This window comes from Glandiceps talaboti, chromosome 23 (genome assembly GCF_964340395.1).
Source record: "Glandiceps talaboti chromosome 23, keGlaTala1.1, whole genome shotgun sequence".
In the NCBI taxonomy this organism is placed as follows: domain Eukaryota; kingdom Metazoa; phylum Hemichordata; class Enteropneusta; family Spengelidae; genus Glandiceps; species Glandiceps talaboti.
In genome coordinates, this window is record NC_135571.1 from 14819314 (window position 1) to 14835303 (window position 15990).

Here is a 15990-nt window from a genome sequence, read left to right on the forward strand (position 1 = left end):
ACATGAATATCAAATTAATCCTGATTCATCCAAAAACTATAGTGTGAACAGGTCTTCATGATGAAATCGTACAATGGATATACTTATAATAAAGATTACTTTGTATTAATGTACAAATGGTTATCTTTGGTTTCTTACTTTGAGAGAGAAAACAACACTGTAACTTTGTGAGTCCTGAGTTCAATTATTTACTTACAAATAGGCACACATTTATTCTGAGCACTCACTTCAATGTAAATTTGACTAATTCTAAGTAACCATAGACCTCAATATTGTAATAGCTAAGTTAGAAGTGTTTGAGTCAGTCATAATTTGCAGCATCGTATTTGTACACATTTATCCAAATTTAACCCTCTTTTATTTTAAGACACTGACACCTAATCAGTTTATTTTAAAACACAGCAAACTTTTAAAACTTTCTAAACAGGAACTTACATTTCAATAAATTTATGATAAAACAAACATTTTGCATTACAAATTCTACAGAACATTATGAATTCTATAAGACACACTTCATACACATGTCTCACTACATAGCTAGACATAGTCATGTCTCACTACATAACTAGACATAGTCATGTCTCACTACATAACTAGACATAGTCAATGTCTCACTACATAACTAGACATAGTCATGTCTCACTACATAGCTAGACATAGTCATGTCTCACTACATAACTAGACATAGTCATGTCTCACTACATAGCTAGACATAGTCATGTCTCACTACATAACTAGACATAGTCATGTCTCACTACATAACTAGACATAGTCATGTCTCACTACATAGCTAGACATAGTCAATGTCTCACTACATAGCTAGACATAGTCAATGTCTCACTACATAACTAGACATAGTCATGTCTCACTACATAGCTAGACATAGTCAATGTCTCACTACATAACTAGACATAGTCATGTCTCACTACATAGCTAGACATAGTCAATGTCTCACTACATAACTAGACATAGTCATGTCTCACTACATAGCTAGACATAGTCATGTCACCACATAGCTAGACATAGTCATGTCTCACTACATAACTAGACATAGTCATGTCTTACACCACACAGCTAGACATAGCCATGTCTCACTACATAGCTAGACATAGTCAATGTCTCACTACATAGCTAGACATAATCATGTCTTACACCACATAGCTAGACATAGGCATGTCTTACACTACATAGCTAGACATAGTCATGTCTTACACCACACAGCTAGACATAGCCATGTCTCACACCAAATAGCTAGACATAGTCATGTCTTACACTACATAACTAGACAGTCATGTCTTACACTACATAGCTAGACATAGTCATGTCTTACACCACACAGCTAGACATAGCCATGTCTCACACCACATAGCTAGACATAGTCATGTCTTACACTACATAACTAGACAGTCATGTCTCACTACATACATGTCTCACTACATAGCTAGGCATTGTCATGTCTCACTACATAGCTACACAGTCATGTCACTACATAACTAGACATAGTCATGTCTCACTACATAGCTAGACATAGTCATGTCTCACTACATAGGTAGACATAGTCATGTCTCACTACATATCTAGACATAGTCATGTCTCACTACATAGCTACACAGTCATGTCTCACTACATATCTAGACATAGTCATGTCTCACTACATATCTAGACATAGTCATGTCTCACGACATAGCTAGACATAGTCATGTCTTACACTGCATAACTAGACATAGTCATGTCTCACTACATAGTACATAGCTAGGCATATTCATTTACATAGCTAGGCACAGTCATGTCTTACTACATAGCTAGGCACAGTCATGTCTTACTACATATCTAGATAGCGTCTTGTCTCACTACATAGTACATAGCTAGGTATATTCATTTACATAGCTAGGCATAGTCATGTCTCACTACATATCTAGACATATTCTTGTCTCACTACATATAGCTACACAGTCATGTCTCACTATAACTAGACACAATCACTACATAACAATTTGAAGCCAGTAAAACATTGTAAATGTAAAATTCTTGTAATTAATAGAAATGTTGATTGCTTATCCTACCTAGATGAAAAGTTACACTCATAAACTTTCATGGCACCTTATCTTTCAAAAATCTAAAAAATACTCTTTTTTAGTCAATATCTATACAATTATTTTACAGTTTTCTACAATATATGGCTTAGTATATGTGTAGTCAGGCCTTAGTATGTGTGTAGTCAGTTATATGGTTTCAGGCCTTAGTATGTGTGTAATCAGTTATATGGTTTCAGGCCTTAGTATGTGTGTAGTCAGTTATATGGTTTCAGGCCTTAGTGTGTGTGTAGTCAGTTATATGGTTTCAGGCCTTATTTTATGTCACACATATCTGGAAATTTACATGTATTATACATATTGCACCTGAAACCAGGTTGTCATTCAATCGTAGAAATAAAAAACACCTGGTGATATGCTGCAGGTCAATTGTATCAAATGAAAAACCATGTGACTTGGTACAGTTACAAGTTGGTGGTTTCCAATAACAAAACAATTACTTTCTACACAGTGATAACAACCAAGCATAAACCAGCTTATTTGCTGCATTGTAATGTTATCCAATCACACACCAGCTTACTTGCTGCTAGTTGACAGCATCCAATTACATGCCAGTTTACTTGCTGCTTGTTGATGGCACCCAATCACACACTAGCTTACTGGCTGCTAGTTGATGGCATCCAACCACACGCCAGCTTACTGACTGCTAGTTGATGGCATCCAACCACACACCAGCTTATTGGCTGCTAGTTGATGGCCTCAAATCACATGCCAGCTTATTGGCTGCTAGTTGATGGCCTCAAATCACATGCCAGCTTACTTGCTGCTATTCAGTGGCATCCAATCACAAATGGCCAATTGATACACAATGTAATGTTATTGATGATTCATCCTTGTCTGAGTTCCAGCTTTCTATCACCAAGTCCTCAAACTGTGACTGTGTTGTTATGTTTTGTAGCTTGACTAAACATCTAGTCCTTTTACTAGTGAGGCTTCTAACATGATATTGAACTCTCGTAGTGTTCCCAAAATCTGGGTCAAGAAAGTAACAGCTGATTGATCTTTGAGTAAAGCTACTTCTTCATACATACTTGTTGTTACTGGGGTAGCAGCTATCTGTGGTAGCCACAATTGCAGTACATGATCCCTGTCAATAAAATACAATGATACAATTATTACACAAATCACTCTACTCTATAAAGACAGACACATACACACACAAATATACATACATACATACATACATACACAGACAAACAAACACACACAAAGACACACACACACACACACACGTCACAACAACACAACACAGACCAAGTCCTTGTTTGTGACTCAATACATTGCAAAAAGCTAAAAATAGCACCATCGTAGCACAACTGTACAGTTAAAATAAAATGTTTACCCACATGCTGGGTAGAGATGTTCATTTGGTGAATAATTATCCAGTTGCCCTGTTATCTTTGCAATATGTATACCAAGACCATTTCGCTGTTGCTATGGGTGTGGTCTTGTTGCTAGACATATTAGCATACATTTTTAGAATGTTTATTCACTTGTCTATGAATCCCTGATGTTATCTTTACAATATACATAATCATTTGGCTGTTCCTATGGCCATGGTCTTGTTGCTATGAAAATTCGCTTGTCTATTAATCCCTACTGTTATCTTTGTGAAATACATCATCTTTTGGCTGTTGCTATGGGCGTGGTCATGGTTGCTAGGGAAATTTGCATACATTTTTTGAATGTTTACTTCCTTGCCTACCAGATAATGTTGTTATTTTACTTTAGCAAAATATACTGGAATTTGGTTGTCAATAAGGGCGTGGTCATGGTTGCTAGGGCCAATTGTGTCAAAATATTTTACACAAAATCTGCAGAATAACACATCTAGAAACATCTCACCAAATTTCAGTCTCACTGGCCAAGTACTTTTTGAAATTTGACCAAAATTCACATTTTTAAACCAATACTTAATATTTCTCCATCTATACACCCCCAGATGCATCCCCATTAAATTTCATCACAATCTGCTGAATAGTTTTGGAATTAAAGATTTTTGACCAAAAAGACGTATTTTAAGCCCTAATTTTGCATATTACTAATGGAATTATCATGTCATGAACAAATCTTAATCTACACACCCCTAAGAATGTCCCTATTAAATTTCAGATAGAGAATACACCAATGAGTGTGGTCAAAAACACTTTTTGACCCAAATCACACACCGGAGGCAAGATCATTTTGATTTGAACAATTTCCCAACTAGACATCCAATGTAATACACCAACCAAATATCATGGCAATCGGTCCAGTGGTTTTTGACTTTTATAAGTTGTTTACACACACACACATCCACACAGTTAGACAGACATACACTTTGCCATGCCTATAGTACTACTGAACCTTACAGTTCAGTTGTACTAGAAAATGTTTTAAAAGTTTTACACATTTAATATTATAATCTATTTGCAATTTATTGAATTACAAACAAGGAATTAGTCAATGTTTTTCATATTTATTTTTCAAGTAGGAAGCCATAATAACATTGTTTTATAAATTAAAAAAATCTGAAATAGGTATCAAATCCTCATCCATATATCCACTTTACAATATAACATGATTTAAAGACTGACTTACCTGATACCAAGGCACATTAGTAATTGAAACTTGCCATCTTTACCAATGTTCTGAGATGAATCATTAATTTTCCTGACGTAATTACAAAACATTCTCCTGGCCTGTCTTTCATCCACTGGCCCTCTTCTACCCTCATCATCATAGTCTACACTCTCAAAATAAGTACTTACTTTCTCTGTTGATAAAATAGAACACAATAGGAGTTAGAGGGCTACTGTGATTTTAGCCCTCAGAACACCACATTGAATAAGGACATGAAAGGCCTCTCAGAACCCTCCTGACTAAGGACAAGAAAGGCCTCTCAGAACCCTCCTGACTAAGGACATGAAAGGTCTTTCAGAACCCTCCTGACTAAGGACATGAAAGGTCTTTCAGAACCCTCCTGACTAAGGACATGAAAGGTCTTTCAGAACCCTCCTGACTAAGGACATGAAAGGTCTTTCAGAACCCTCCTGACTAAGGACATGAAAGGTCTCTCAGAACCCTCCTGACTAAGGACATGAAAGGTCTCTCAGAACCCTCCTGACTAAGGACATGAAAGGTCTCTCAGAACCCTCCTGACTAAGGACATGAAAGGTCTCTCAGAACCCTCCTGACTAAGGACATGAAAGGTCTTTCAGAACCCTCCTGACTAAGGACATGAAAGGTCTTTCAGAACCCTCCTGACTAAGGACATGAAAGGTCTCTCAGAACCCTCCTGACTAAGGACGTGAAAGGTCTCTCAGAACCCTCCTGACTAAGGACGTGAAAGGTCTCTCAGAACCCTCCTGACTAAAGAAGTGAAAGGTCCTGACTACGGACACTTATGAAAGGCCTCCTGGAACCATTCTGACAAAAGGAAATTTATGAGAGGTCTCCCAGTGGGAATCCTCCTGAAGTTGCATGACTGAAACCCCTACTCTTGTACCAACATAATAATGGTACAAGCTCAGAAACAGAATTACAATAATAATTTCTATTGAAGGATAATTTGTTAATATGATGCGATTGACTTACCTATAAAATCCCAGATGAAGAAATTATTTCTGAAGAGTCTAGATGACTTAAAACCACACTGAAACAGGAGATCCAAGCATTGTACCAACCCTTTCTCTCCACATAACAGTAGAGTTAGGCTACCTCTCTGTAATAAAGCAAAACATAGCTATCAGTCTCTCTGCACAGACATTTGAAGACAGAGAGAGAGACAGGAAACTGTTGAAAAATATCAATGGAAGGCAATTGTTTACTTGAGTGATGAGGGTTGGAATCTACCTGTTATGTTAACACCTTGACACTGATAAGGACAACGTAATCTTGTATGCCACACACGGTAATATGATCGTTTCATAGAGTACACCGAGTTTCGACAGCCACCTACTAGTAGTCAATAATGCTATCCAAGTCGAAATTGAATAGAAATTGTCATGTACAGAGCCATTATTTTACAATGTTTGGGGAGACAATTTTGACTACGGCCATGTTGAAATTTGAATTTAACCTGAAAAAAAACCACGCTAAAAATCCGATCGGAAAATCCTCAGATCGTGCGTAATCTACCCACCACTGACCAGTATAAATTGAACTTGTATGAGTATTATTCATTATTGAACATTACCACAAAGAAATATGAACAAATTAATTCTTTACATCGATAAAAATTGGTCCCAAGACGATAGTATGGGCACAGACTACGGGACAACAAGTTACGCATTTTGCTGACTTTCACTACGACACCCGTAAATTCCCTGTTGGGAGATCATACAAACTTAGCAGTACTTCTGATGTATGTACCGTTCCCATGACCAACTACATGTATTCAATGTTGTATTTCTGGTGAAATTCGGTGGAAATTTCTTTGGAAAGTTGACAAATTTACATCGTAAGATATGTTATGAGAGCCGTTAATAACTGCTGCCATGTTGAAATTCGATTTTGCTGTGAAAAATGCACAAAAAACCGTCCACTTTGTACTGGCAGGCTAGATAAACAAGGCTAATACGCATGTGTGGAACTAGTTATGGCAGCAAGTTTTACAGCAATAGCTGCCTTGAATGGTATTATGGCAGAATAGAAAAATGAACTTTGGTGTTCCCACTGTAACAGGAATCGGTGGGCACCTTAGAGTATTCCCATTGTAGCGGGAATTGGTGGTGAAAGGGTTAAACCCACATAATCACTGCACTGCAGATCAACACTGGTCATCAGAATTGTTAACAGCTTTTTCAAAACTCTCTTATTGTATATCTCTTCAAATTTCTCGTCTTTTACCGCACAGAACCCGCTCTCTTAACAATCTTACCTATACCACATTTTAGTTATTTATTCAAATTCCCTTCCCAACACACAACACCAAAAAACAAGACACTGCTTACAACAGATGTGTAGAAATTACCAATAAACTCACGACTGATGTCAAAGGATTGCACTTTACGAATTTGGGAGTTATATTTTTTTGAGCTAATTTTCAGTGTTTTCTCTCCAATTTAGTTTTCCATCAATCCCCCATACCAAGATACTTATATGAATGAACTATCTCAACCTCTTTATCATTGATATAAATAGGTGTAATTGCTGTTGACTTTTTCCTAAAATTTATAACCAGCTCCTTACACTTGCTAACATTCAAATACAGGAAATTTCTGTCACACCATTGGACAAAATTATCGACTTCCTCTCTATACATGGTATCATCATCATTCTGAATAAACCCAGTCAAAGCTGAGTCATCTGCAAATTTCTGAAGAGAACAGGTGTCATCGGCATGGCGACAATCCGCTGTATACGATGAAAATAAAAATGGGGAAAGCACAGTGCCTTGAGGCACACCTGTATCTGTGTATAAATTACCTGAAACTAGATTCTGTACATGGACAAACTGTGGGCGGCCTGTCAAGTATCCATAAAATAGTGGATGGATGAATGGACATTTTCGTTAATATTTCTGCTAAGAGATGGGGCTGGATTGTGTTAAATGTGATACTAAAGTCAAAGAACATTATTTGAACCACACAACCTTTCTTTTCCAATGGGAATAGACCTTGTGTAAAAGACGCAAAATTGTGTCTTCGACGCCAAACTGTAGAGGATCTAAAAAATCTATGACTTGAGATCTTATACAACGCTCAAACACTTTTATAACCTGAGAAGTCAGCACTACTGGTCTTAGGTCATTCAATATGGAAACAGTAGATCTCTTGGGTACTGGTACAATCATTGATGGACAACTTTTACCAAATACATGGACCATAACAAGTACCTAAGAATGATGTAAATAGCCTACAAAGAACAGGTGACAGCTGATCAGCACACAATTTTAGTATGTGTGCTGAGACACTACATGTATCAGGACCCGAAGCTTTGTTAACTTTCAGCCGCTTCATTTGACGCTTCACATCTTCAGTACTGATAGTAATTCTAGAGCTATTCCCATCGGTCGTCTTATGAAGTCGACTACATATAGAGTCTCGATCTTGTGAAAAATTGTGACACTCAAATCTAGCATAGAAATCATTTAGCTCATCTACATATTTTTGCCCTTTCACTTCAATTTGATTACCAGACCCTCCCTTCCCTTTATATCCAGAAATTAACACTAACTTATCATTGGGTAGAATCCTATGATTGATTAACATGGACACGATGTTAATGACTGTTTGGATTGCCGTAGTTGGATTTGAAATTTTACCTTGGCACCTGATTGAACTAGACTTGATGAAGGACAATGCTAGACTAGATTACATGACAGTCCTCATGGCAATAGACATCTACTAATGTCACCATAGTCTGGCAATAAGTCTATAATCTCACCTCTTTCTCTGGTTTGTAGAAATACTTCACAATATGGTTGATGGCATCTGTCAACATTTCCTGGATCTGTGGGATTGAACTCTTGATTGGTGTGTTTCTTCTGACTTGTACTGGAGATCTAGGGTGTGGTGGCGTTTGACACGAGTTCACAATCTCCTCGGTATCAGTATTACAAGGTATTAATTCACCAACAAGTAGTCTCTCTAAACTGCCATCATCTACTCCTTTACCTAACCATCGACCACAGGTAAACCTGTACAATAGATTAACAATACTGTCAATGGCACTGTAGTACATCTGATACTAACCACAGGTAAACCTGTACAATAGATTAACAATACTGTCAATGGCACTGTAGTACATCTGATACTAACCACAGGTAAACCTGTACAATAGATTAACAATACTGTCAATGGCACTGTAGTACATCTGATACTAACCACAGGTAAACCTGTACAATAGATTAACAATACTGTCAATGGCACTGTAGTACATCTGATACTAACCACAGGTAAACCTGTACAATAGATTAACAATACTGTCAATGGCACTGTAGTACATCTGATACTAACCACAGGTAAACCTGTACAATAGATTAACAATACTGTCAATGGCACTGTAGTACATCTGATACTAACCACAGGTAAACCTGTACAATAGATTAACAATACTGTCAATGGCATTGTAGTACATCTGATACTAACCACAGGTAAACCTGTACAATAGATTAACAATACTGTCAATGGCGCGATAGTACATCTGATACTAACCACAGGTAAACCTGTACAATAGATTAACAATACTGTCAATGGCGCGATAGTACATCTGATACTAACCACAGGTAAACCTGTACAATAGATTAACAATACTGTCAATGGCACTGTAGTACATCTGATACTAACCACAGGTAAACCTGTACAATAGATTAACAATACCGTCAATGGCACTGTAGTACATCTGATACTAACCACAGGTAAACCTGTACAATAGATTAACAATACTGTCAATGGCACTGTAGTACATCTGATACTAACCACCAACCACAGGTAAACCTGTACAATAGATTAACAATACTGTCAATGGCGCGATAGTACATCTGATACTAACCACAGGTAAACCTGTACAATAGATTAACAATACTGTCAATGGCGCGATAGTACATCTGATACTAACCACAGGTAAACCTGTACAATAGATTAACAATACTGTCAATGGCACTGTAGTACATCTGATACTAACCACAGGTAAACCTGTACAATAGATTAACAATACCGTCAATGGCACTGTAGTACATCTGATACTAACCACAGGTAAACCTGTACAATAGATTAACAATACTGTCAATGGCACTGTAGTACATCTGATACTAACCACCAACCACAGGTAAACCTGTACAATAGATTAACAATACTGTCAATGGCACTGTAGTACATCTGATACTAACCACCAACCACAGGTAAACCTCAATCTGATTAAAATCCGATGTAGCTGTCGGCTAATCGTTCATTGCTATTTTACCTTCGTTATTTTGCCTGAATTGACCTTCTTGGTACATTTACATTTTTTAGCCTGATCGCCTCCTCTACATCTGAAATGGCACCCATTCAAATGAATTTCTGCTCAGTGAGACACACATCCAATCAGGTTGCGTCTTACTTGTCATGGGCATACATGTATGCATTGAATATCAACAAATATCAACAAACATTGAATATCAACAGTTCATTTCCAACCATTGCGATTGAGATCTTCTGGCAGTGATGTTTGATTAACAAGAAATGTAGACAGCTGTCTGTACAAGAGGACACGACTTCTTTATAATCAAGCACACTTGAAAATACATTGTATTACAATGAAATTCACTTGACCAGCTTGAAAGGAATATTAGACTCTGCTTACTTGTATGTGTGTGCTGTCAGTTCATTTCTAACCAGTACATAATACTTACTTGTATGTGCGTGCTGTCAGTTCATTTCTAACCAGTACATAATACTTACTTGTATGTGTGTGCTGTCAGTTCATTTCTAACCAGTACATAATACTTACTTGTAAGTGTGTGCTGTCAGTTCATTTCTAACCAGTACATAATACTTACTTGTATGTGTGTGCTGTCAGTTCATTTCTAACCAGTACATAATACTTACTTGTATGTGTGTGCTGTCAGTTCATTTCTAACCAGTACATAATACTTACTTGTAAGTGTGTGCTGTCAGTTCATTTCTAACCAGTACATAATACTTACTTGTATGTGTGTGCTGTCAGTTCATTTCTAACCAGTACATAATACTTACTTGTATGTGTGTGCTGTCAGTTCATTTCTAACCAGTACATAATACTTACTTGTATGTGTGTGCTGTCAGTTCATTTCTAACCAGTACATAATACTTACTTGTATGTGTGTGCTGTCAGTTCATTTCTAACCAGTACATAATACTTACTTGTATGTGTGTGCTGTCAGTTCATTTCTAACCAGTACATAATACTTACTTGCAAGTGTGTGCTGTCAGTTCATTTCTAACCAGTACATAATACTTACTTGTATGTGTGTGCTGTCAGTTCATTTCTAACCAGTACATAATACTTACTTGTATGTGTGTGCTGTCAGTTCATTTCTAACCAGTACATAATACTTACTTGTATGTGTGTGCTGTCAGTTCATTTCTAACCAGTACATAATACTTACTTGTAAGTGTGTGCTGTCAGTTCATTTCTAACCAGTACATAATACTTACTTGTAAGTGTGTGCTGTCAGTTCATTTCTAACCAGTACATAATACTTACTTGTATGTGTGTGCTGTCAGTTCATTTCTAACCAGTACATAATACTTACTTGTAAGTGTGTGCTGTCAGTTCATTTCTAACCAGTACATAATACTTACTTGTAAGTGTGTGCTGTCAGTTCATTTCTAACCAGTACATAATACTTACTTGTAAGTGTGTGCTGTCAGTTCATTTCTAACCAGTACATAATACTTACTTGTAAGTGTGTGCTGTCAGTTCATTTCTAACCAGTACATAATACTTACTTGTAAGTGTGTGCTGTCAGTTCATTTCTAACCAGTACATAATACTTACTTGTATGTGTGTGCTGTCAGTTCATTTCTAACCAGTACATAATCAATCATCCATTTTGGGGACATACCAGAATTATCATGTCCTATCCTTACTGTACTTAACAAACCAAGGTTAGGATGCTGAAAATACAAACAAACCAACTTCACAATTCAAACCAATATCATTCCTTATTTTCCAGATTCAATATTATTCAATTTTATTGCCCTTGTATGATTGTTTGTAGGTGAGGAGGGTGGCTGACCTCTCAACTTAAAAGTGCATCATAACATTTTAAATTTACTTTTAACTTTGTTTTTACATTTTTTCCTCTGACCTCTCTTTTAATTCAAAAGTTAAAATAGTGAAAATACTCATTCGTTTTAACTTTGTAAGAATCTCTTCTGAACATATTGTCATGGAATGCGTGTAATGGCTAACTATGTCTCCACATCTCTTCTGAACTCAATATTGTCATGGAATGAGTTCAACAGCTGACTTTGATGTCAATGATAGATGTGAATGCTTACCTCAAATACCAACTCCACTGCGTGTTTTTGTAGAGGTATAATCCCTGTATCTCCTAATTCACCTGCCACACTAAGCCATGGATTAGCACTGGTTGCTGAGTTGAACTTTTTACTGGTGAAGATTAACACTCGATAGCTAATCCCTGGAAATGAAAAAATCAATCAGATTAATAGTGGATCAACAACAACAATTTGGTTTGGTTCAGTTTACATTAATAAAAAATACCGCCAATGGCGTTATAGCACAACTGTACAGTTTTTAAAAATGCATATGCTAGTCCATGCTAACAATAGGTGTTCATTTGTTGAATGACTATCCAACCATGTTGCTATCTTTGCAATCATTTGGCTGTTGCTATGGGCATGGTCATGCTACTAGATATATTCGCATACATTTTAAAATGTTTATTCCTTTGTCTACTAATCAACTTGTTATCTACGTTATATATATGTGATCATTTGGCTCTTGCTATGGGTGTGGTCTTGTTGCTAGGCACATTTGCATACATTTTTAAATGTTTATTCCTTTGTTTACTAATCAACTTGTTATCTACGCTATATATATGTGATCATCTGGCTCTTGCTATGGGTGTGGTCTTGTTGCTAGGCACATTTGCATACATTTTTTCAATGTTTATTCATTTGTCTTTCAATTCCTGTTACCTTTGCAATATAAGTGATTATTTGGCTGTTGCTATGGGCGTGGTCTTGTTGCTAGGCAAATTTATATCAATTTTTGAATGTTTATTCAATTGTCTATTCATCACTTTTTGAGATATAAATTTTTTACCAAAATTAACATTTTTACACCTAATTTGCATATTACTGATGAGATCATTATATGCTTCATATTTCTTCATCTATACACCCATAGATAAATCCCCGTTAGATTTCATCCCAATCTGCTTAGTAGTTTTACAATTATAGTTTTTTAACCAAAAAGACAAATTGTTAGCCCTAATTTGCATATTACTGGAGAATCATGTCATGAACAAATCTTAATTTGCTCTACCCTAATCTAATTTCATGCCAATCTGCCCCATCGAAAATCACATTTTATGACCGAAAACCCACACCTCCGATGCAATCATTTTCATTTGAACAGTTTCCCAACTAGACACCAGAAGTAACATGACTACCAAATATCAAAGCAATCACCAATCACTCCAGCAGTTTTTGACTTTAAGTTGTTTACACACACACACACACACACACACACACACACACACACACACATACACAGACACACAGACACACACACACAGACATAGACAGACAGACAGACAGACAGACAGACAGACAGACACAGACAGACACACACACACACAGTAGTAATCAACTATCTCATGTCAACTTACTGGTAGTAATGAATGAGTTGGTAAAACAGTAATAATCTACTGCATTGAGTGACAGCAAATAATACAGGAACTGTTCCTTTTCATCGTCAGATCTCAGGAATGCGTATCTCTTGTATCGACTCCTATAAAAATAAGGATAATACAGAGAATCATGTGATTATTGGAGTCTGAATTTCTTATCTGTCTTCCAAGGTGAGACTGGGGTGTAAAAGGTCCTCTAAATTAATGAGGGTTATTGTCAAATATGAATGTGTACAATGAACAATGTAGTGTTTCCTCTATGAAAACCCATAACAACAATGAACAGCTGGTGATTTTGGTAATCAATTTGATATGTGTGAATGTCTTGGGAATGCAGGTGTTGTTACAGAAAGTTGATATTTATACCTGGTATATACAATTTTGGACAAAACATGATTGGACTGGGGTCTTATTGTTACTTGTACTGAAAAGCCGATACTATTCATTACTCTTAATTATTGAACATTAGGATATGTTTGCTTTGACAACAAATATCTTACCTGCATAACTCATAGTCTGATAGTAACTCTTTCAAATGAGTACACAGTAATTTTCTTTCCAAAGATAATCTAATAAAAGCCCTGGCATATCCAATTTGTGTCTTCACATCTTTCATTGACTGTACTTTCCTATAAAAGATACAAATCTCAGATTACTTTCCTATAAAAGATAAGTACACAAAACAAACTTGTGCCTAGTCCCATATCATCAAGCAAAAAATTGAAATTTTCTTTCAAAATAACAATTTGATAAATTGATCATCCACAAGATAAGGAGCAGTAAACATCACAGTAGGAATTGTTAGATAAGACAATAAACAAACATTATTGTATTGTGTACATTGTCTACAAGATAGGGAGCAGTAACCATATGAGTATTTTTACTGGACTGTATTTGTGTGTTTATACTTACTGTACATCATTGACAAGATCTGTTAGTACTGGTGGTAAGACTGTATTTGTGTGTTTATACTTACTGTACATCATTGACAAGATCTGTTAGTACTGGTGTTAAGACTGTATTTGTGTGTTTATACTTACTGTACATCATTGACAAGATCTGTTAGTACTGGTGGTAAGACTGTATTTGTGTGTTTATACTTACTGTACATCATTGACAAGATCTGTTAGTACTGGTGGTAAGACTGTATTTGTGTGTTTCTACTTACTGTACATCATTGACAAGATCTGTTAGTGCTGGTGGTAAGACTGTATTTGTGTGTTTCTACTTACTGTACATCATTGACAAGGTCTGTTAGTACTGGTGGTATGACTGTATTTGTGTGTTTCTACTTACTGTACATCATTGACAAGGTCTGTTAGTACTGGTGGTAAGACTGGGTCTTGTAAACCACTGCCACGTCGTCTATGACCAAACTGAGATGACTCTGGATTCAAATCTACATTAACATATTCAGAAACACATTAATTATTATATGATTTATTACATGATTTGCTATCCAACTTTAATAAAAAGGTGACAAGATATTACTATGTCAGTATATTTCAACATGAGACATATAAATTGTAACTTCATTTTATAAATTTACATGTCCACTAATTGAAGTGTAGATAGAGTGCTGGTCTGTTTTGTAGTAAAAAAAATAGCGCCAATGGCATTGTAGCACAACCATACATGTAAAAAAAAAATGTTTATCCACATGCTGATCCATGCTAGGTATAGGACTGGTGTTTACTGAATGACTGTCAAGTTGCCTATCCAGTCCTATCCAGTCCTATCTTTGCAATATATGCGATCACTTGGCTGTTGCTATGGGCATGGTCGGGTTGGGTTGCTAGGCATGTTTGCATACCATTTTTGAATGTTCATTAACTATGAATCCCTGATGTTATCTTTACAATATACATGATCATTTGGTTGTTGCTATTGGTGTGGTCTTGTTGCTAGGTATATTTGCATACATTTTTAGAATGCTTATTCATTTGTCTATTATTCCCTATTATCTTTACAATATACACGATCATTTGGCTGTTGCTATGGGTGTGGTCTTGGTGCTAGGTATATTTGCATATTTTTTTTAGAATGTTTAGTCATTTGTCTATTAAACCCTTTTGTTATCTTTGCACTATACATGATCATTTGGCTGTTGCTATGGGCATGGTCTTGTTGCTAAGCAATTAACATACATTTTTTGAATGTTTAGTCACTTGTCTATTAATCAGACGCAGATTAGTTTCGCTGTATTCCTAAAAAACCATCTGAAATGTGTTTTATTTAAATACTAGTTGTGTGCAAATACATAACTTATAATATACAATCTAATAGTCAGCATGTACAATGCACATACAGAACATGAGCTACTCTCACATGATCACTAAGGATTAGAACACATCAAATATAATCTAGTGTCTACTATCTCCTCAAACTTCCCCTAGCAGTTAACCAGGCATCCAAGTTACAGACGTTTAATTCATGATTAACATAAAATTTACATAATCATGGTGGACAGCCTAACAGCTGTTGATGCGTAATCATGTATGTGAAGTGACATTTTACTGTCCACAGATAGTCCTAATGTTGACCACAGATAGTCCTAATGTTGACCAT

The 15990-nt window shown here is 36.2% G+C and overlaps 1 protein-coding gene across 1 annotated transcript in view; it reads right to left on the reverse strand.

Moving 5' to 3' along the window:
- Positions 1-2882: 2882 nt before the first annotated feature.
- LOC144453039 (DENN domain-containing protein 5B-like) overlaps positions 2883-15990 on the reverse strand; it is a 77649-nt gene continuing 64541 nt past the window's right edge. The window contains exons 14-22 of the mRNA XM_078144309.1: positions 14719-14821; positions 13923-14051; positions 13402-13523; positions 12044-12186; positions 11538-11656; positions 8463-8715; positions 5670-5796; positions 4674-4848; positions 2883-3180 (exon numbers count right to left, since the gene is read on the reverse strand). Of these exons, the coding sequence (XP_078000435.1) occupies positions 2997-3180; positions 4674-4848; positions 5670-5796; positions 8463-8715; positions 11538-11656; positions 12044-12186; positions 13402-13523; positions 13923-14051; positions 14719-14821 (1355 nt within the window). The 3' untranslated portion in view covers positions 2883-2996. The remainder of the gene's footprint in view (positions 3181-4673; positions 4849-5669; positions 5797-8462; positions 8716-11537; positions 11657-12043; positions 12187-13401; positions 13524-13922; positions 14052-14718; positions 14822-15990) is intronic.